Consider the following 22,999-nt stretch of genomic DNA (forward strand, 5'->3'; position numbering starts at 1 on the left):
AACTGAAATGCTCCAGGGTCTCACTTTGAGCCGACATGTATTGAATTTAGAATTTTGGAGATTTTGGATTTTAGGTTTGGGGAACCTATCAAAAAAAAAAAAAAAAAAGTAGAGGGGCAAGCACTGTTGCACAGTGGGTAAAGCCATATGTGTGCCAGTTCAAGTCCCGGCTGCTCCAATTCCAAACCATCTCTCTGCTGTGGCCTGGGAAAGCAGTAGAAGATGGCCCAAGTGCTTGGGCCCCTGCACCCGCATGGGAGACCCGGAAGAAGCTCCTGGCTCCTGGCTTCAGATCGGCACAGCTCTGGCCATTGTGGCCATTTGGGGAGTGAGACAGCAAACAGAACCCCTTTCTCTCTCTAACTCTGCCTTTCAAATAATTAAGTAAATCTTTAAAAAAAAAGTAAGGCAGAAAATGATGGTCCCCATAACGTGAACCTCTAAAAGAACCCTGTCACTGGCTGGTGTCTGTTTTCTCAGACTGTTTGCATGCAACTACACGCACATATGTGCGTTTTCTGACATGCTTCCTTTCCCTTAAACATGTTTCTTGATATTGACCCGAGGCAGTACGAAAGTTCTACCTCATTCTTTGTAGGGGTTTCCTGGGGATCTGTGAATGCCCGTGCTATTTGTTATTTAATCCATTTATTGATCAACATTTGAATCATTCTCTCCTATAAAGGATGCCTGACTGATCTTTGCACACTTAAGAATAAAGCATAAATTCCTAAGATGGCTGGGTCCAAAGATGTCCATATTGTTAATTCCTTTTTTTTTTTAAATGATTTTTTAAAAAAAATTTATTTATTTGAGACACAGAAAGGAAGCTCCCATTCACTGGTTAACTCCCCCAAATGTCCACAATGGCCAGTCTGGGCGCTCCATCCAGGTTTCCCACGTGGGTGGCGACTACTCACACCAGCCACCACTGCTTCCCAGGCTCTGCGTAAGCAGGGGGCTGGCATCCAGCTCGGGTGCTCCAGTGTGGGATACAGGCATCCTTCCCGCTAGCCCAGATGCCTGCCCTCCCCTGTTCATTTCTAGCTAGCCATCACCTTCAAAGTACATCTTCAGGCCACCCCTGTCCCCACCTCTGCTGCCAGCACGGCCTCAGCCCAGCACACTTTCCACCCTGCCCACCTCCCACAGTGCACTGCGCATTCCAGGGCCAGCGCAGTCTCTGAAACAACAGAGATCAGAGAATGTTGACTCTGCCTGGTCCCTCCGTGGCCTCTCATGGTGCACAGAACACAATCCAGACTGCTCCACGAGGCCAGCAGAGCCCTGTCCCGCACAGGCTCTCCCTCCTGCCCGCCTTTGTCATGGGGCACGTGTGCCCTCCAGCCACTTCTGCCTCCCGGCCCCTGCTCTGCTGTTCCTGCCTGGCATGCTCTTCCTCCCCACCCACCGATGCCCCGCCTTCCTGAGCATCTTCCGCTGCGGCTCTGGAGCCCAGTCACTCTGTCCCCCCATCCAGGCTGGGGCCTGCCCTCCCAGTCCTGGCCACGTCTGGATGCCGCATTCATTTTTCTTTCTGCACCTTCTACCAATCTCCCCCACCGCCCCGAGTGCTCTGAACAGGGCAGAGGGTCTTGCCGTCCCATCCCCCACACTGTTACCTCAGCCCTTAGCACACGTGCGTGCATGAGTGCATTCACAAGGGGTGGCCGCCACGTGGCGCTGCCATTGGTGGAGCCGTGACAGTATGCAGCGAGGGCCTCAGGCATCAGGGCTCTGCCACTTACTTACTGTGAGAAGCTGGACCGGCTTAAAGGCTCATGGCCTCTGTTCCTCAAGTTTTGGGGACCCCAAAAAATTCAGTCGCTGAAATGTGGGGTTGCAACATTGTGAAGGTAATGAGGAGGCCAGCTCAGGTGTAAGAGTCTGGATACTGCCCCCTCCAGTCCTGGAACTGGAACTGGCTGTGGTCAGGGGCTCTCCAAGGCCTTCGACATCAGTGGGGACTGTTCTGGGCTCTGGGAACACCTTGGGTTTCCTAGGCCGAGGCCGGAAGCCCCTGCAGGCTGGCACCCGTCTTCTGATTTCCCCCACCCACGTGACTCAGAGAAGAGTATGGAGATGCAGAGACAGAGACTGGCCCTCTGTGGCTTCTTCACGCAGGCTCGTTTGCCCCACCCCCACAGCCCAGCAGGACTGCAGCTGACTCTCTTTGAGAACGGGGCTGGGCTAAGAACAGGAGCCACAGGGTTGTCCTGTCTCACCAGAACTCAAGTTGTGGCGGGGATTTTTCTCCCGGTCTGTCGGGCTTATTGCAAGGATGAGACAGGCACCGGTCGTATGTTTACGGAGGACCAAGCTGTGGTCTCCTCTACAGGACTGCCAGTTCTGTAATCACTGAAAGCGAGGTTGAGCTGGCTTTCCCTGGGGAGGAACAGTCACCATGTGGACCCCTCCCTGCACCTACTCACTACATTTGGACTTGGAAGGTGTGAGCCCTGACCTGAGTCTGGTTCTCATGAAGGTTTCTTGGGCCATCTCCTGCAGCCGGAACACCTCTGCTCCTCGTGGCTTTAACTAAAATAGCCGAGAGGAGCTTCTTGGGAAACAAAAGGTGTGTTTCAGCTTACGGGCCGGAGGCAGCAGTTCAGGAAAGATCGGGAAGCCCGAGAGTCCAGCACCCATGGAGGCTGGTCACTCGGCTGGTGTGGGGGCGTGATCATGTGGTGAACCCCCAAGGACAGGACGAGAACCTAGGCCAGACTTGAACTCTGGTCATCAAGCTCTTGTGAGAAGCACCCTCCAAGGGCACATCGCCAAGTGACCTACACACTTCCCACCTGTCAGGTGTCCACCCTTATCCAGCAGCTGCTCACAGAGGCATCAGAGTTTAAATGACTGCATGTGGTTTTATTTGAAAGGCAGAGTGACAGAGAGGGAGAGAGAGAGAAATCTTCCATCTAATGGTTCACTCCTCAAATGCACACAACCACCAGGGCTAGGCTAGACCAGGCTGAAGCCAGGAGCCCGGAACTCAATCTGGGTCTCCCTCGTGGGTGGCAGGGACCCACATACCTGATCCGTTACCTGCTGCTTGCCAGAGTGCACCACAAACAGGAAGCTGGAGTTGGAACGAGAGCCAGGACTTGTACCAGGCACTCCAGTATGGGATGCCGGTGTCCCAAGCAACATCTTAACCACTGTGCCAACTGTCCATCCCTTGTGTTACCTTGTAAGTATCAAATGCTGGGTATGTGCTCCTTGTCATCCTGGGTGGCTTGGCCTCAGCGCACTTGATGTTTGGAGCAGATTCCCCCTTGTTGTGCAAAGCTGCTCTGTGCATTCCAGGATGCCTAGTGGCGTCCCTGGCTTCACCTGCTGGGTACTGAGAGCACTGCCACGGCAGTTGCCACCCTAAAGGTTTTTAGTCATTGCTGTCTCCTCCAGGGAGAGTTGCAGTCATCTCTGGTTCAAGCCATTGCCTTAATAAAACTTTAAAAACAAATTTTTTAAAAATTTGCTTCTATGTATTTGAAAGGCAAAGAGAGAGACAAAGATTTCCCATTTGCTGGTTTACTCCCCAAATGCCCTCAACAGCCAGGACTGGGCCAGGCTGAAGCCAGGAACCCAGAACTCCATCCAGGTCTCCCAAGTATTGGAACCATCATCTGCTGCCCCCAAGGGACACGTTAGCAGGAAGCTGGAGTTGGATGTGGAGCCGGGATTCAAACCCAAGGACGGTGGTATGTGTTGCAGGTGCCCCAAACAGCATCTTAACTGCTGTGCCAAATGCATACCCCATTAATAAGACAATCCTGTGAGGCAGAGATTCAATTGCCCGTGTTTAAGCACGTCCAAATGCATCTCAGAGACATGAAGTCACTTTGCAAGAGTCACTGCACTGATGCCGCCTCCAGGGCGTGTGGGTGCATTTCACCCGTGCTTGCAGCCACCACTCTGTCGCTGACAGTTGCTCGGTCGTTCAGCAAATATCTACTAAGCACCTGTTATGTGCCATCAGTGTCTTAGCTGCTCACTGCTACTTGCTCTGGGGGGTGGGAGGGAGAGAACTGTAAAAGGTAAACAGGTGTATTAGTTCTTCCTGCTGCTACAAAAACACTTACCATGACCGTGAACTCAAGTGGATTTTGCTGATCTATAATCAGGTGTTGACATCTCTGTGTTCCTTTTTGAGGCTCTGGAGTAAATCCATTTTTTTTAAGCTTCTAGTCTGACCAGCTTCTTTAATTCCGTGCTTTCTTTCTCCCGGTTCAGTCCAAACCAGCGTTCTCAGTGGCCCTGTGTGACTCCTGTATCTGGCCCTCAGGTTCACCCTCTTAGACAAGAGGCTCCGCCCTGGATCACTTGGGACTGACCCAGCCTCTGTTCCTTGCATCTGCTTAGATGTCTAAGGAGATCGGTGGGCCCCGTCTATCTCTTGGACAAAGAGCCCACTATGTACTTGGACACTCTGAACTTTGGTCCCTCCTGGGATTCTAGCCACAGGTAGTGCACCACCCACTTGATTTTCTGCCAGAGCACACTTTCTGACAGCGAAGCTCCTAATCATCACATCTTTTTGCAGCCTGGACCAGCTGAGAGTCGCCCAAATCGTCAAATCCTAGTTCCTCTTCCCTTAGCAGCTCTTCCTCCAGTCTCTCTGCTCTTGCCTCCTACTCTCAGCTGGTAGAAGCAACTTCAACACCTTCCGTGGAAACCTGCTGAGTACATTTCCAGGCTCATCACTTACCAGTGTGCTTAGCCTGTAACTGCAGGCACAGTTCCGTGAGGGCTTTGCTGCCGCCTAGCAGGGTTCCCTCTCCCCCAGTTTCCGGTTCCCCGGACCTGAGCCCTCAACAGCGGCACCTTTGATGTCTGTATTTCAATTAATTATCTAATTAGTTTGAAAGGTAGAGTTACAGAGAAGCAGAGGCAGAGAGAGGGGTGGGGGGGAGAGGGAGGGAGGTCTCCCATCCACTGGTTCACTCCCCAGATGGCCACAACAGCCAGGGATGGGCAGAGCTGAAGCCAGGAGCCAGGAGCTTCATCTAGGTCACCCACATGAGTGTAGGGGTCCAAGCACTTGGGCCATCTTCTACTGCTTTCCAGGCCATAGCAGAGAGCTGGATCAGAAGTGGAGCAGCCGGGACTCAAAGCGGCACCAATATGGGAGGCTGGCACAGCAGGCAGCAGCTTTACCCCACTATACCACAGTGCCGGCCCCAATGTCTGTCTTTCTATCAAGCAGTCATTTTAGGATGATTTCCCTGACATATTTCAGGTTTTCTATATGGAGTTCACTTCCTCCTAAGCCTTCTCTGACTGACAAGTTCTAGAGATTAGAATCTAAGTATCTTTGAGGAGCCATTATTCAGCCTACCATAAATATAAAGGTTTATTGGTCAATCATCAAGCCTTCACCGATTGATTCTCATTTCTCCAGAAGTATGATAGATACGACAAGGGCTATAGGGCTAGTAGAGCTAGGGTGACTCCACGTACTGGCTCTCCCTGGCTGTTCAGTTTATCCTCTTTCATCTCATCACAAATTTAACCAAGCCTTTTTTTCCCCTTTCAGAGAAATGTCCTGGTTTGGATGCTACATTTTTCTGGTCACTCTAAGTATAGTTCTTAATGCCTGACCTACAGTCTCAGGAAGAAAAAAGAAACATAAACATTTGTTTTATCCAGCAGTTAATAGTTAAGTTCTAAAGTAAAAATCTTAACGCTTGGCCTATAATCCCAAGAAGACAAAAGCATCGTTAAAAAAAAAAAATCCGCAGGCAGTTACAGTCAAGTGGGAAATGTTCTGACATTTCACATTTAGATGCTGTGCCGCACCCTGCTAGAGGCAGGACAGCCACCAGCAGCTCCCTGCCGGCGTCTCACCGGCTGCACTTTCAGGGTCGTTTGGAGGCCCTTGGGATTTCATTTGCAGAGCTGGCTTCTGGGACCAGCAGCCTGAGCATCATTGGCTTCTTAGAAATGTAAATTCTCAGGCCCCACTGAGTTAGAGAATCTGAGGATAGGTCTCCACAATCTGTTTTGTATGAGTTTATGTTTGTATGTATGTTTGTGTTTCTAAGTATGCATTTATCTAGTTATTTTCACTTTTATTTGAAAGACACAGCGAGGTCTTCCATCTACTGGTTCACTCCCCCAGATGCTCACCACACCTGTGGCTGGGCCAGGCCAAATCCAGGAGCTTGGAACTCCATCTGGGTCTCCTGTGTGGGCGGCAGGGATCCAAGTACTTGAGCCATCACCTGCTGCCTCCCAGGGTGTGCAGTACCAGGAAGCTGGAGCAGAAGCAGAGGAGCCGAGACTCGAACCAGGCACTCCAATAGGGGATAGAGGTGTCTCAAGCAATGATATAAGCTGAGTACCAAATGCAAAAGCCCTCCCCGACAGTCTGTTTTACCAAGCCTAAGGGTCATCCCTCTTTCTCTCTCTCTCTCTCTCTCACACACACACACACACACACACACAGCATCTCAGGTATACAAACACCGCCATTGGTACTGTGAGCACTGCTCTGGCCAGAGAGTCGCTGGCTTTCCTCTGCTCTTGGTTTTGACCTTGTGGAAGGTGAGTGCGCTGGAAACAGATCTTTGGTTCAAATGACTTTCAGAAGAACGGCCCGCCAAGTGCCTTATCTCACTGTGCATCTCTCTTCCTGGCTTTTGGCAGGAGCTGAGAAGAAGCCTGGAACTCAGTGCAAACGCACAGAGGAGACAGGGGGATTGTCCCAGCGATGACTACGACTCTATCGAAGAAGACATCACCTCTGAGCCCGAGCCTGAGCCCGAGGGCTGTCCTGGAGGTGACTGCCCTCTGTCCACTGGGGACAAGGATGCTCCTGAGGACCGGGAGGCAGGTGGACGTCCCCCGCAGGGCCCGGACACCCTCGTCGTGCTGGAATTTAACCCCGCTTCTCAAAGTGAGTTCTGTCTTCCGTGGCATTTCGTTGCCTGTGGCGTCGCTGGTTCTAGCAGGAGGGCTTCGGCTTGCAACGCTGTTTTGAGTTGCGCTTCCAGGGTGGAGTTGTCCATCAGGTCCCTGTTGACTATGGAAGGAAGACTCCTGGATGCTTCCTGAGGCGCCTGAAACTCCAGGTGGCAAATGTCTGGCGAGTACTCGCGGGCGCCGTCCCAAGCCTTGGAGGGAGTGTGGCCGTGTCTCCCTTCCAGTTGGCTCACGCCGGGAAGTTAAGCCAAGGGGACTGTTGCTGGCTCAGATGACAGTAGGGCTCGTTTCTCTTCTCTTTTTTGGTGCAAAAAAAAAAAAAAAAGCATTGAAATCTACACACAATTTTTTTTTATAATATGCATTTTCAGTGAACTTTCTCATGATCCCTTGTATGCACTGATTTCAAAATGATCTGCTCCTTTAATGCCATTTTCCATGAAGATTTTGGGGTTCCCTTCACACTTAATAAATGGTAAAGACTCAGTATGCATTGACTATTATTATCATCGTCTTTTAAGGAGGCATAATAAATAAAGGATATTGTGATTTTTTTTATGCCACCCATATGTTGGGTTTGGTTACAGCAAGGCAAATCTCTTTCTCCAATATCTCAGTCTTATTTCTGCTCTTTTTTAAAAAACCATTTATTTATTTATTTATTTGAAAGGCTGAGAGAGAGAGGGAGACAGAGAGAGGTCTTGCATCTGCTGATTTGCTCCCCCGATGGTCACAACAGCCAGGGCTGGGCCAGGCTAAAGCCAGGGACCTGCAGCTCCATCAGAGTCTCCCTCGCGGGTGGCAGTGACCCAAGTGCTTGGGCCGTCATCTGCTGCCTCCCAGGGTGCACACGGGCAGGGAGCTGGACTCAGAAGCTGGACACCAACATGGGAGGCTCCGAGGCAGCGTCTTGGCCAGCACCCGCCTCTCCACCCCTTTCTGTCACTCTCAGGGATCCCTCCCGAGCCGTCCAGCCTCACTCTGCGAAAGCACTTTCTGCAATTACAAGGAGAGAGGACAGAGGGGGCCCTTGTCTAGTCCTTCTCAGATCTACTCCGGCGACGCTGTGAGATGACGGCCAGCAATGCCTCCCTGCTCTTTTCCTGGGGGACCCCCGCCCCAGCTCTGCTACAGGTGGTGGAGGGAGTGGCGATCATTAGGCACCGCCCTCATTTCTGGTGGAGAAGCCAAACAGCAGGGAGGCCTGCGTGTTCAGAGCTCACCCGTCAGGCATCAAGCTGAAGCTGGCAGCCAAGTCCTGAGTCTCGTGATCTAGGGTAAGGGCCCCACAATTCCTGGCTACAAAAACGCTAATAGTGGCCGAGACCAAGAGCGTACCATGGACCCAGTGCTGTTCCCGAGTTCCATGTGCATTCGCTGGTCTAATTCTCACAGCAGGTGCAGGACCTACTATTATTATTCCCATTGCACGAAAGGAGAAACTGAGGTGCGAGGAGGTTAAGGATTTTACTAGAGAGCACAGACATAGTATGTGATGGAGGCAGGCCCTCTAGCTCCAGGGCCCTCATGCTTTATTTCAGAGTTTATAGAAAGGAAGCCATTGATTCTGCTTGGACCCAGGAGGCAGCACCAAACCCGACAGACCTGTCCAAGCAATCGAAGAACAGCCCAGCCTCAGAAAAGCTCCTCTCGGTGGCATTCAACTTCCCAAGGGAGCAAGGCTAGGAAAGGCGTGGACCACCATGCGGAGCATGGGGATGGGCCAGGGTTTCCTCAGGTGCCTTGTTGGGAGAGGGGGGAATCATCCTGGGGGATTGTTGGCGTTCAGTTACGCTCACTGCCTTCCTGGGGTGCCAGTCACTGTTCTGTCCCTCCCAACCCTGCAGGTCACTTCCAGGAGAACCTGCAGCTCTGCGCCAGCCTGCCCCTACCATCGCACCCATTGTAACAGGGGTGAGAAAAGGCCGACATAGCCAGCTAGACTTCGGTAGGATCATCTCTGCTTTACATACACACGTGCACACGTGCACATGCACGCACACACAAGATGCATGTGTCTATGTTTCTTTACTCGATGGCAACTTGTTCTGGTTTTCCACTTCAAATCGCGATATGAAGCTTCCCTCTCAAACGTCCTTACGTAAGGCAAACATGAGTCAATGGGGAGCAACAACAACCAAACAATCCTAGCAGAACAGGAATTAATTTCTGAAGGTGACATAAAAATGGCCGAAGTCTGGGCGAGGCTAGGGCTGGGTGAGTTCTCCGCTTCTGGGCTCCATTCCAAGCCAAGAGCTTGCAGGGTCCCCACTCCACACGGGTGCACAACTCACATCAAGGTTTCTACCAGTGACGTTCCCTGGAGTCGTGCAGTGCTCAGCCTGCCCGAGTGTACACAGCAGCCATGGATATTTTTAGAGTTACAAGTATCCCAAACAGACACAGGAAGAGAGAGAGAGAGAATCTTCTGGCCGGCTGCCCTGGAGTTGGCAGCCAAAGTTCCTCACTTCAAATTGTATTATTTTCTATTCAGGATCCTCCTGTAGCCTCTCCAAGCACAGGCACCACCAGGCAGCCCAAGCAGCACTGGTCCCCAGCCTGTCCTCGGGGAGAGGAAGGGACGAAACAGGCACAGGGGATCCTCTCGGGGGAGACTCACTCCCGGGGAGCCTTCCAGGAAAATGCACAGCCAGTGAGCCCCCATTCAGGTCCCAAGGCACAGGTGGCTGTTGACAGGAGAATAAGGAAGGCAGGAGCCATCCCTTAAAAAACCAGCTGACACTGACATCCTGGTGGCTCCAGGGGGCGTGAGTCAGCTTTCCATTACTTGAACTAAAATGCCTGCAAGGTGCTCCTTAGGAAGGAAGAAGGTTTATTTCAGCTTATGTTTTTGGAGGTTCACAGTACAAGATCGGACAGACCCATTCAGCTGGTGTCTGTGCAGACAGGGACCCAACAGCAAGCCAGGAAGCAGAGAGACACAGGGTTTCGATAACCAAGCCTCTTGGGGGAACTGCCTTCTCCCAGGGTAAGCCCCAATCACCTAAACATTTCCCAGGCACCATGATTAGATCAGCTGTCCACCCTCAAGTCATCCACCAACCGTTAAACCATGACCCACTATCATAAGACTAAGGGGTTTATGTGTCTGTGGAGCCGAATCCTGATCAAATTCAGTAAAGAATAGAAACAATTCATGGTGTAAAAACACCATGGAGCCTACATCAACACACTACCAAAATTAAGCCATTGGAGGCTTCGTGGTTGTAACATCTTCATGTAAAAACCACACAAGCAGCACAACTCAGATGGGCAGACGCCAGTCACAGCGTGTTCCTTAGAAGAAATCTAATACTGGACACGCCCACTTAGAGACAGTGACAGCACAATCTCTTCCTCCTTCCAGAAAGCAGCAAAGTCCCTTAGCTAACCCAGCCAGAGCCAAAAGGACCAGACGGAACAGAATGGAGAGTAGAACTCAGGCCTGGCAGGTGAACCTAGACGTGGGACCCAGCCCCATGGGTGCTCTAACCCAGCACCACTGAAGAAGCAGCTCTCGTGCTGATTAGAATAAAGGCAACACCAGAAAATCAGCTTACACTCACCCATGCCGGCCAGTCCTGCACACCTTCCTGCCTCTCCTTGCCCCTTTCCCTCTCACACTCCTTCTCTCACACATACACACACGCATGCACACACGCACACGCATGCACACACACTCACCTCTCTCTCCAGCTCCACGGCCCCAGCCTCTCACCAGCCTCCCTGCCTCCATCAGTGGCAGGAACATCTGCAGAGCTGAGATGTGCCACCTTCCATCCGGGAGCCTCCAGTCGCCTGCCTTCCCACTGGGATGCTCCTGCCTTAACACACAGACTCCTACAGGTGCCTGTTCTCTGTGACACCGCAGTTTCGTTTCTTGGAATTCATCTGCCACGTGCGCATAATGACACAAGGTCAAGATCATTCGTCACAGCCTGATTTTAATAGCAAAGGGTTGGAAATAACCTAAATTTCCATTAATTAAATCAGAAATGTACATTCAATTTTTGGAAGATTCACCTTCATTAAAATGAACAAGACAGCTCTCTCTCTCAGAATATTAACCCAGAATATGAATAGTTATACCGAATGCTAACTCTACACAAAAGACGGGGCCCCCTACTGAAACCCAAGGCCCTCGGCTGTGGTGGACTGAATGCCCCCAGGGCCCCTCCTGTCCAGGGTGGGCTCCTGACATTCCCCCACCAGACACTGTATCCGCTGTCCACTGCCACTGTAACAACTTGTCACCAACGTGATGGCTTTGCCAATACAAAGTTTGCATCTTCAAACTCTACCGCCTCACTGGCCAGCACCAAGGATTCAGCACCACCCTGTTCCCACATGGCCGCTCCAGGGCACGTGCCACCTCCTTGCCCTTTCTGGCCGCCCCAGGCCACCCCCATTCTTTGCCTTCCTGCCTCCCCTCTGGAAGCCACCCCTGCCCATCTCTCTTCTTCACAGATGCGCCTCTTGCTCTGATGACAGCTGGGAAAGTTCTCCATGAGACAAGGACGGAGCCCATTTGGATCAGCTGGGACAGCCTCTCCATCTCAACCCCTCCATGTGGTCACCTCTGAAAAGCATCCCTCTCAACCCCGGGCAAGCAACACGGTGCCAACTCCTGGTGTTTATGATATGGACACGGTGGACAAGAGGGACGTCACTCCACCCATTACAGCTGCCCATGGCTCCAGCTACTGAAGCACCTCTCGCCTCCCATCAGACGGATCCATCCCTGTGCCCAATTCCTACCCAAACCTTCGAGGCTGACCTCCACAGCCCCCTCCTCCATGAAGTCCTCCCTGATTCTCCCAGGCAGATTCAGTGATGCTGAAGACCCTGCTTCATGACCCTTGTCACTCGGCATTTGAATTATGTGTCTCCGTACCCGTGGGGTCTTCAAAAAGTTCATGGAAAATGTGTGTTATGGAAAAACTATGCACAGGCTTCAAAACCTTTTTTGCACCAAAATAAACATTTTTAATTCCAGTTTTTGTCCCATGAACTTTTTAAAATTCCCTCATATATCTCTCAGTAGTTTGCAAACAATTTAAGAGTTAAGAACTGACTTTCTAAACCCTTCTTTCCTATCTTCAGTTGTATATCTTATAAGATGTGTTTACTTATTTGGAAGGTAGAGTGACACAGACAGAGAAACAGACAGAGAGATCTTTCATCTGCTCGGTCACTCCCCAAATGGCTGCAAACAGCCAGGGCTGAGCCAGGCCAAAGCTGGGAGCCACGAGCTCCATCCTGGTCTCCTGAGTGGGTTGCGAGAACTCAGGTACTAGGGCCTCTATGTCCTGCTTCCCAGGCACACGGCAGGCAACTGGATCGAAAGGAGAGTAGCTAGGGCCCAGTACAGCTTGCCGGCATCACAAGCAGCAGCTTACCCCAATGTGCCACAACCCCAGGCCTTATTTATTTTCATTTTTATTTGAAAGGCGGAGATAGAGATGAGAGACGGACAGACGGGCAAAGAAAGATCTTCTGTCTGCCAGTTCCCTCCCCAAACACCCACAACAGTCAGGCCTGGGCCAGACCAAAGCCAGGAGCCCAGAACTCCATCATGGTCTCCTCATGGGTGACAGAGCCCCAAGCACTTGGGCCATCCTCTGCTGCTTTCCCTGGAGCATCAGCGGGGAGCTGGACTGGGTAACTAAACCTGTGGCACCCTAATGCTGGGCACGTCCCCACCATGCACCACGATGCCTGCTGCACACCAGGGTCTAACAAACACTGGTGGAGCGAATGATTGAGTCCTTTCTATCTGACTACAGTATGCACTGGGTGCAGTGCGCAGCCCCAAGTAGGCTTTCACAAGCACTGCTAACCATCATGGCTGGCCCACGACGCGGACTGCACAAGTCAACACATTCATCCGCCTAGCTGACATTAGCAAGCATTTTCTGTAGAAGCCCCGCCTTTCTCATTTCATGTTCCACAGTAACTCTGCAGGCAGTACTGCCGTATGTGTTTGGGTAGCTCGCACTGGCTGCTGGGAGAAACAGCTCCACGTCATGGAGGCTTCTTTGTCAGCTGCCTCGTCAGCCTGCCTCTCCTCCATTCAGTGTCTCAGGGACCCAGGCCCTTTCCGTAGCATTAGCTGTGCCACACACGGGTTCCTCAAAAAGTTGGTGGGAAATGGAATTCCAAGAGACATTTATTTTGGTGCAAAGATGTTGAAACCCACAGAGCTTTTTCATAATACTCATTTCCCATGGACTTTTTGGAGATCCCTCTATGCATGGATTTCAATTTTTTTTTTCTGCACCATAATAAACTTATCTTTACATTCAATTTCCCAAGAATTGCTTAAAGTCCCTCAGATAGGAAAGCGATGCTGCAGACTCACTCACCCCAGCCCAGAAGTGACATCTATCTTCCTCTTGTACCCAACTGGTCAGTCTGGTCCAGTGGCCAATCCAAGGGCAAAGCAGCCTGGGAAACCAGAGCAATGAGTGGCTACTGTCACACAAAGCAGCCATAGCTGCAACGAGAATTTCCCCACCTTACAGCTGCAGAAACAGAGGTCGGAGGAACGGAGACCCCGCCCCAGGGCTTCCAGCTCGTGCATGCCAGGGGCAGAGTCAGCTCTCTCTCTCTCTCTCTCTTCTCTTCCCTCTCTTTCTCTATTTATTTATTTCATGTATTTGAAAGGCAGAGGAGAGAGACAGAGAGAGAGGAATCTCTCATCCACTCCCCCAAATGCTCTCAACAGCAGGGGCCTGGGCCAGGCTGAAGCCAGGAGCCTGGAACTCCATCAGGATCTCTCACGTGGGTGGCAGGGACCCAAGTACTGGAGCCATCACTTGCTGCCTTAGCAGGAAGCTGGAGCTGGGAGCAGAGCTGGGACTCGAACCGAGGCACCTAGCTAGGGGATATGGGCTTCCCGAACAGCTTCCTCACGGCGCTGCCCACCCTCACCCTGGCAAGGCAAGCTCCTGACCGCTGCTCTTGCACATCTGTGCGTACGATGCACTCACAAACTAGACCACCACGAAGACACAGCCTGGGGTCCCTGCGGCCTGGGGATGAGACAGCGCCCCCCAGCGGACAGCCCCCCCCCCCAGGAGGCAGCGTGGAGTTGGCTGGGTCTCTCCACTCCACCATCTGTTTACTGAGCCCGGTCGCTGTCAGTTTGTTCACTGGCGGCTAAATGATGGCACGAGACAACTGCTGGGTGCTGATTCTTCCCTCCAGACTGCGGTGAGAGGGGAAACAAAACCTAATTTTTTTTAAGCAAGCATCAGATGAAGCCTGAACAAAACCAATAACTCTTTGAAGACAAGCAGCTCCGGAGCCTCCCACAGACGCTCTCTGGGTGTCATTTCTGGGGTTTATTCAGCACTTGTTTACTGTTGGGAGAGAAATATTGCTCCCCTCCGGCCGCCTCGCCTCCCCTGGCCGCCACCTTCCCTAGCCAGGGGATGCCTTGGCCCTTGTGGTTGAAAATGTCATAAAAACATCCCCAAGCCTCCCAGGCCCTCAGCCCAGCCTCGGTTCTGCAGATCCAGGGTCCTCTCTCCAAACCCTGCCAAGCCCTTCTGTCTGGGCCCTGCCTTCCAGCAGCGGCTGCTCCACACTGAGACTCTCGCAGTGACAAGTCAGTTCCTCAATTGTTCAGGGTTGATTACTCATGGAGTGAACTAGTCAGGCATTTTGCGTTTGCTTTCCCCGCACACCTCCTTTCTCTGTGGGCTTCCTGCCACTCTCCACCCCCTCCACTGGCTGGCCAGCATGGAAAAGAAGTTTGCATAACTCCAGGGCTTCAAGGCCAAGTTGCTGGTGCCCCAGGTGCTCGACCAGGCCGGGGCCTGGGACTCTGGATTGCCCGTGTCTGCGCAGCCTCTTCTCTTGGCAAGGAAGCAGAATTTCCCATCCGTCTTCCGCAAAAAGACAGGGACTTTTGCCCCCAGGGCTGCCCCTGTGTGCTCGACAACAGCCTGTGTGCACGCGTGAGCGTGTGTGCGCCAGGCAAGGATGTTGTCAGCCGCCGAGTGAGGCTTGGTGGCAGGCGCTGTCTCTTCACAGCACGAAGCACGTCAAGGGACAGCCTGTGATGGCAGATCTAATAAATACAATGGCGCTTTTAAAAAACAAACCAGAGAGAGAGAGAGGAAGACGGAAGGCAAGTCACCACCCTCCCATGAAACAGTCTCCTCAATCGGCTTATCCAATGTGAGAATTGGCTTCAGACAAGGGGCCTCGTCCAGCCACAGCCCCCCACTCCCTGCAGGACTGTGAGAGCCACACACAGGCTCCTGGGCCCTCGGGACCAAGAACAGGCACTGGGCTGCTGGAAGGAGACCCGAGGGCAGCTCAGGCAGAAGCAGAGGGGCCCTGCTCTGGCCACCACCTGCTGCAGCCTGGAAGCCCGGTCCCCACCCCACTCAGCCTCCTTTAGCCTGAGACAACAGTAAGGGTCCTGGGGCCTGTGTTACCAGTGCAGTGGGTTAGGTTAAGTTGCTGCCTGCGATGCCCGTTTGACCCCTGGCTGCTCCCCTTCCCAGCCAGCTCCAGACTAATGCACCTGGGAGGGCAGCAGAACACGGTCCAAGTGCTTTGGGCCTCTGCCACCCATGTGGGAGACCTAGATGGTCCCCTGGCTTCCTCCTGGCCTAACCCTGGCTGTTGAGGCCAACTGGGGCATGAACCAGCAGAAGGGAGATCTCACCCCCACTTCCTGTAACTACGCCTTTCAGGTAAGTAAAGTCACTCTTTAAAAAAAAGAAACAGTCGGGGTCTTGCATGAGAGAATGACATCAGCTGAACTCCATGCTACCTAACCCCTTGACTTCCTTCTTGCATTCAATCAACAAACATTCATTCAGCACCACTTACAGGCTGGAGGCTCTGGGGAATCTGTAGTAAATCAGACATGAAGTTCTCGTTCCAACGTGGCAGCTAGACAGTAAACAAGCAAACAGATAAACAGCAGATGGTGATGTGCACCCCGAATGAAACAACACAGCCTGCATGATGGAGTGCCCCAGCGGACGAGGTGTCCTCCGTGAGGACAAGGCGGCCATGTGAAGATCCAAGGGCAGAACCTCCCAGGCAGGAGGCAGGTCAGGTGCAAAGGCCCTGCAGCAGCCATGAGCAGCCCCTGCCCAAGGAGCCACAGGGGCCGTGTGGGCACTGGGGCAACTGAAGGGTGGGGCGGCACTCGAGGTCTGAGCAGGCCTGGAAGCGCTCATAGGCAGGGCCGAGGAGCAGAGACATCTGGGGCTGGGGCAGCGCCCCTCGCAGCCCAACTTCACGCCTGGGTACCCAGCCAGGCCCTGTGCTGACTCCGCCCTGCAGTGCCTGATCTGCCTCAGAGTCCCAGGAGGGAGAAGCTCGGGTCACATATCCGGTTTGCGGGGCCAGTCAGAACGCCCAGAAGGGGCACGGCCAGAAAGAGCTGGGAAAAGAAAGCATGGCTGCCCGCAGTGGTGACGGCTTGAGTTGGGGAATCTGAGAAGCTAGATGGGGCTGGGAAGGGCCCTCCCAAGTGCCCGCTCCTCAGCTATGCCTTGGGGTGGTGGGCAGCGCCCAGCTTCGCTCCTCCTGCAGCTCGGGCCTCCTCTCTCAGACTGGGAAGCCATCGAGGGCAGTTTGGGCATCCTAGAACCCCCGTGTGGCTGGGCCTCGGTCAGTGCGGGGGGTGCCCTGAGAGGAGCAGGGGCTGGAGGGGAAGGGGGCGCATAGGTGGAGGAGCAGGGGAGGGGTCCTCAGGCTGCAGGGGGGAGAAGGGGGCTGAGAGAGCTGGAGGGAGGGGCAGAGACGAAGAACCCACAAAGGAGAGAGCTGGAGACCAGGCAGAGAGGGAAACCGGCCATGAGCCAAGGAGGATTGGAATCCAGCTTTGGCAGCTCTAGCCTGCGGGTTGGATTGGCTCACTAGGCTCTCCCATGATGGGCAGGGACCCAAGCACTTGGGCCATGATCTGCTGCGTTCCCTGGTGCTTTAGCAGGGAGCTGGATTGGAAGCGGAGCAGCAGGGACAAACTGGCTCTCGGATACGGGATGCAGGTGTCGTAGGCAGCGGCTTAACCCTCTGCAGCACAACGGTGGCCCCCGGAATGACTTGGTTTTAACTCAATCGCTTGTGCAAAGACCCCATGTCCAAATAAGCCACATCTGGAGGCACTGAGGGCTAAGATTCCAGCATATAAATGGGGGGGGGGGGGTAAACGCAAATCAACCCTTCACATCACCTGCCTTCTCTGTGCCTCAGTTTCGACACCTATAAAATGGGCACCTTCCGTGGCGGATCCTTCTGGGGCATAGTAAGCCTTAGTGCATGATAGTTATTATGGCACTCTAATGCCCTCCAAAAATGTCCACGCTGTACTCCTAGGAACCTATGGATATGGATGTGTTACTCTACACGGCAGAAGGGACCTTGCAGACGTGACCGGGGTTGCAGATGGAAAGATCATTCCAGAATACCCAAGTGGGCCCCACGAAATCAGGAACTACAGAGAACATCCCCTGGACTGACCCGACAGTGGGAGACACAGCCACAGCAGGACGAGGGCTTCGCCCACTGGGGCTGGCTTGGAGGATGGAGGAAGGTGAGGGCACCAGGGAGCCCGGAGAGCACCCCTCCCCCACCCCGTGCACAGCCAGCAGGGAAACAAGGACAGCAGGCCGAGCACTCCAGGGGGCTGGGTGCTTCCCAGAGCCAGGAGGCAAAGACCCCGCCTCCAGCGCTGCCTGCCAGCACTTTGGCTTGGAGATTGCACCAGACCCATGGCCTGCAGAACTGTAGGGTGATTGACAACACGAGCTCGGGGTCGCTGGGGACAGCAGCCGCAGGAAATGGGCACATTCTGAAAACACTATTGAGGTGGGAGGGGGTGATCTGATTGACCAGATGGAGGCCAAGCTGCCATGGGGTCCCAGGGAGGGGCCTGCAGCACCTGGAGGACCCTTAGGGCCAGGGCTGGAGGCTGCACGCTGGCCTTCTCCTTAGGAGTCGGCACAGTGTCTGAGCATGGAGAGGAGGGCCAGGGTGTCTCTGTGCCCACACAGGGAGATGCCTGAGGGCCCCTAGGGATTGAGGGAGCTCCCCCACATCTCCACATCACAGACCCACCCCTGCAGTCATAACCCTGACCGTGGCAAGCTGTGCTTCCCCCAGATGCGATCCTTGGCCTTCCATGGTGAAAAGAACTCCGCAGGGGGCTGGTGCCATGGCACAGTAGGTTAATCCTCCGCCTTCAGCACTGGCATCCCATATTGGCGCCAGTTCTAGTCCTGGCTGCTCCTCTTCCAATCCAGTTCTCTGCTATGGCATGGGAAAGCAGTAGAAGATGGCCCATGTCCTTAGGCCCCTGCACCCGTGCAGGAGACCCAGAGGAAGCTCCTAGGTCCTGGCTTTGGATCAGTTCAGCTCTGGCCATTGTGGCCATCTGGGGCATGAACCAGCGGACGGAAGACTCTGTCTCTTCCTCTCACTTTCTGTAACTCTGCCTCTCAAATAAATTAAAAAATCTTGAAAGAGAGAGAGAGAGAGAGAGATCTGATTAAGTTAATGATAGAGAGCGGAGGAGATCAGCTTGGATTTTCCCAGGCAGGAGGGCGAGGGTCAGAGGGAAGCAGAAAACGGGGTAACAGAGCCAGGGGGTGCATGGAGGGGCTTTGTAGATGGAGGAGAGGACCCAAGGCCCGGAGTACAGTCAGCCCCTAGCAGTTGGGAAAGGTAAGTTAACAGATCCCCACCCCCACCCTGGAAGCTTCCAGAAGGAATGCAGCCCCTGGTGACACTTTGCTTTCCGACTGCTGACCACCAGAGCCAAGCCCGGTTCCCTTGCCAGCTGCCACTGCCCGGTCAGCGGGGGCGGGGTCTCCTGGGGCCTCCCTGCCTCCACTTTCATGCCCCTTCCGTCTGCCGCAGCCTGGCTGGCAGAGGACCCCCTAGAAAGGTAAACTGGATCACACCACTCCCCTGCCTGCCCTAAGGACTTCTCATTGCACTTACACAAAAACTCGAGTCCTCACCGTGGCTTGCGGGGGTCTTAGGCAGGAGGGGCCCATCCTTGCTGTGTCACCTGGGGAGCTCTGGCCAACCAGTGCCCCCCAGGGTTGGGGTCCAGGGGACCCTAACGTGCGGCCAGGCCTAAGCTGTTGGCCCCACCCCACCCCTCTGCCTCATGTACTCCAGACCCCATAGCCACCTCGCAGCTCCCTGCACCTGTCACTTGCAGTCCAGGCTCAGGCACTGCACATGCTTGTCCGGTTTCCCAGAGGTTTTCCCAACCCTCCGTTATCAAACAGCGTCCCCATGCCCTTGATGGCGCCATGTGTGTCCCGGCAGCCCTCACCCCGCCTGTGGGAACAGATGTGTCTATGTGTGTGTGTTCATCACCTGTGTCCCCATTAGACCACCAGAAGGGCAGGTTTGTGGCTCAGCAGGTTAGACGGCTACTTGAGATGCCCATATGCCAACTGCCAATTTGTGTCCTGGCTGCTCCGCTTCTGGTCCAGCTCCCTGCTAAGGGAGAGGCAGCAGCTGATGGCTCAAGTACTTGAGCTTCTGCTTCCAACATGGGAGACCCGGATGGAGCGCCTGGCTCCTGGCTTCGGCTTGACACAGCCCTGGGGAGTGAACCAGCAAATGAAGGATCTCTCTCTTCACACCCCCCACCCTGTCACCTTCCTTCCAAATAAATAAAATAAAAAACAGCTTGGAACTCATGCACACAGAGGTCTTCACAATTTCACAGAAAATGTGTTTTCTGGAAAACAATGCATGGATTTCCAAATTGTTTTTGCACTCAAGCTCCTATTTGAATTCTGTTTCCACCACCTGTGTGAAGTCCCTCCTATCTGATTGCTGTTGTAAACCAGGGCTTTGCTGTTGCCCCCAGCCTCTGCCATCCCAGGCCAGGCTCACCACAGAAGCAAACTCAAGGCCGAGCCCCAGCAAAGGATCTCTGAGGAGGCAGAGCTGCAGCAGGAAGAGGCCTGGCTGTGAGGTCAGCAGGACTGCCCCCGAGGCTCAGGGCACACCTCCCCAGCGGGGGACCCTGGGGGAGTTGCTGCACTGCTCTCAGCCTCAGTTTCTTCATCTGTAAAATGGGCACAGTGGCCGACTTCTCAGCCCGCTACGCAGGGTGACTGAGTGAAGCGACTGTCTTGTCCTGGCTGCTGGCCCCAGGATTCCTCCCAGGGACAGAAATGACTCTGTTGAGAAAGTGTTCCATTGATGTGCCTGCACCAGAGTATCCCAGTGCGTGTGCGGGCACACACACACACACACCTGCACATGTCACACACCCCTGTGCACATGTGCGCACCTGTGCTCGTATACACACTATGCATGCCCACACTGCACATATACACACCTGTGCACACGTACACACACCTGTGCACATACACACACTGCACGCACCTATACACAAACACACGTGTGCACATGTACACACCTGTGCTCGTATACACACTGCATGCCCACACCGCACATATGCACACCTGTGCACACGTACACACACCTGTGTACATACACACACTGCACGCACCTATACACAAACACACGTGTGCACATGAACACACCTGTGCTCGTATACACACTGCATGCCCACACCGCACATATACACACCTGTGCACACGTACACACACCTGTGCACATACACACACTGCACGCACCTATACACAAACACACGTGTGCACTTATACACACCTGTGCTCGTATACACACTGCATGCCCACACTGCACATATACACACCTGTGCACACGTACACACACCTGTGCACATACACACACTGCACGCACCTATACACAAACACACGTGTGCACATGAACACACCTGTGCTCGTATACACACTGCATGCCCACACCGCACGTATACACACCTGTGCACATATACACACTGCACGCACCTATACACAAACACATGTGTGCACATGTACACACCTGTGCTCGTATACACACTGCATGCCCACACCGCACATATACACACCTGTGCACATGTGCACATACACACACACCTGTACACATATACACACTGCACACACTTGTGTACACACACCTTTGCACGTATGCACATTTGTATACACACGTACCCACACCTGCACTGAACATACACACACCTGTGCATATGTACACACATCTATGTGTACACACATACCTGTGCACGTATACACACTGCACACACACACACACCTGTGCCTATGGGGCTGCATGTCCACCGCCACAGGGAAGGCTTGGGGAGTGAGAGGGGGCTTTGCGTGAGTGAGGCAGGAACTCCTTGGGAAGCCCAGGTGGGAGGAGTGGGGCCAGCCAGGTGACAGATGCACCGTGGAGCCGGCGCTGTGGAGTGGGACCTCCCACGGACCTCCAGTGCAGTCAGCAGAATCCTCAGATGCTCTCTGAGAGGCCCTGTCACTATGGAAACCCAAAAGGGGGCAGCATCGTATTCTGATGCTCACTCCCCCGTCAGGAGGGGAGTCACCCATAAGCAACCCAGACCCCACACGCAAAGGAGGCCTCTGGGAAATCTGGGATTGGCAAGGAGGGCTGGGACCCCAGAGAGCCGGTAGTCAACAGGGAATGAGGCCACAGGTATGTGGCTCCCAGAGGCACAGAACCCATGATGGTAGCTGGGGCTCAGGTGGAGCAAACAAAATCAGAGTGCTATGGGGAAGTTTTGTACCACCACAGCCTTGAGGGTCTACCATCCCAATGCCATTTCCTGCCCACGGGGCTTCTGCGCCCGTGAGGAAGCAAGCTTGCCCATGCTCCAGGGGACTCACAGACACCTGCCCAGAACACAGACACCAGACACCCCTGTCCCACCTCACCCTGGGGTCAGAATAATGGAAATGACCACGGCGGCCAGTGCCCCTGTGCAGGAAACCATTCTTCAATGACTGGTCCCAGCAGGGATGGGGAGAACCCATGCCACAGCTCCCACGGGGCTGAAACACAAAACGCACCTGCAGCTGGGCAGGAGCGTGGCTCCCTCGTGCCTGCATCAGCCCCTTCTGGATGGCATCAGGGGTCTGAGAGCCCCACAGAGGACAGGCTGGGCACACTCCCTCCCCTCTGGGGATGCCCCAGGAAAGCAGGTGCACAAAATCCCACCCCTATTTCCAAGAAGGTTTCCTTGCAGTCCCAGGATTCTGCAGGTGACTGCACGTGCCAGGGTGGAGGAAGGAAGTGACACTTCCATCCCAATCCTGGGCTGAGACTGCCCTGAGCCAGTACTGCCTCGCGCCAGCCACTCTGCCTAAACGGGTCCCAGCTCCGTGGCCTCCAGGACATCCTTTGTTCAGGGCATGGCCGTGAACTCACGAGGGGCTGGTGTAGATGACTGATGCCAACCGCCACACAGGGTCAGGGACACAAAAGGTAGTGGCGGAGACTGCGGGAAATTGGAGAACAGCGGCCCACCCTGCGGGGCTGGAGTCCACTGTGGCCACATGCGACCAGTACTGCTGGGTTCTTCCTCCTGTCCCAGAGAAGGCAGAACCTCCTGAATTTGCAAGTTCGGCTGGGAGAAAGACTGTTCTCTGGGCACACTCAGCCCTTCTCTTTGGGGGACCGCCCATGACTTTGGCCACCTGAGACCATGTAGGCAAGGGAGATGCCTTTGGGCCGAGGTGCCTGGTTCCTTTAGATCATGCGAGAGAGAAAATCCGTGCTCCTGTGTCGTGTAAGCCTCTGTGATGTTGGGTGTTTGGCTCAGCAACTGGCCTTAAATCCATGCTAATACACTTGGCCACAAATTCCATTTTAAGATCCTGAGTGAGCCCGGCCAAGCCTGCCTGCCTGCCAGCAAGTGCCAGTTTGCAGCCCGGACCTCAGGCAAGGATCTTGACAGAACCTTCTGCTTCGCCTCACTCCTCAGCTCGCAAGTGCCTGGGAGTTCTCTCCCATCAGCCCAGCTAAGTCCAAACCCCCTGGCACCCCAGAGCGGGGGTGTCCCAGCCAGCGCTGCCTCTGGTCTCATTTCTCACGCTCCCACACATTCCCTGTAGCTGTTCCAACTTGCCCACGGTTTCTGAGCCTTCAAGGTCGCCGCCTCCTCCAGGCAGCCATCGCTCCCCCAGCCTGAGTCAGTCACACCCTCCTC

At 54.0% G+C, this 22,999-nt stretch overlaps 2 protein-coding genes across 12 annotated transcripts in view; one reads left to right on the top strand and one right to left on the bottom strand.

The window, feature by feature from the left end:
• Window positions 1-17,605, top strand: part of LOC133754348 (katanin-interacting protein-like) — a 65,871-nt gene extending 48,266 nt beyond the window's left edge. The window contains exons 3-5 of one of the 8 annotated variants that reach the window (XR_009865218.1): window positions 6,652-6,901; window positions 8,051-8,204; window positions 8,775-11,388. Coding sequence is in view for 7 of the 8 variants with exons in the window: in XM_062184824.1 (XP_062040808.1) it covers window positions 6,652-6,901; window positions 11,395-11,510 (366 nt within the window). In the remaining variant the exon portion in view is untranslated. The other 7 variants (XM_062184822.1, XM_062184823.1, XM_062184821.1 and 4 more) reach the window with 7 other exon arrangements.
• LOC133754347 (general transcription factor 3C polypeptide 1-like) overlaps window positions 1-22,999 on the bottom strand; it is a 98,469-nt gene that overhangs the window by 19,166 nt on the left and 56,304 nt on the right. The window contains exons 7-8 of one of the 4 annotated variants that reach the window (XM_062184817.1): window positions 15,778-15,840; window positions 7,135-7,224 (exon numbers count right to left, since the gene is read on the bottom strand). The exons of 1 other annotated variant lie outside the window; for it this stretch is intronic. In XM_062184817.1, the coding sequence (XP_062040801.1) occupies window positions 15,809-15,840 (32 nt within the window). In that variant the 3' untranslated portion in view covers window positions 7,135-7,224; window positions 15,778-15,808. Of the gene's footprint in view, window positions 1-6,800; window positions 7,225-13,299; window positions 13,375-15,777; window positions 15,841-22,999 lie in introns of those variants that run through there. 2 more of the 4 variants (XM_062184814.1, XM_062184816.1) reach the window with 2 other exon arrangements.

Source organism: Lepus europaeus (assembly GCF_033115175.1).
Source record: "Lepus europaeus isolate LE1 chromosome 21 unlocalized genomic scaffold, mLepTim1.pri SUPER_21_unloc_6, whole genome shotgun sequence".
NCBI classification, from domain to species: domain Eukaryota; kingdom Metazoa; phylum Chordata; class Mammalia; order Lagomorpha; family Leporidae; genus Lepus; species Lepus europaeus.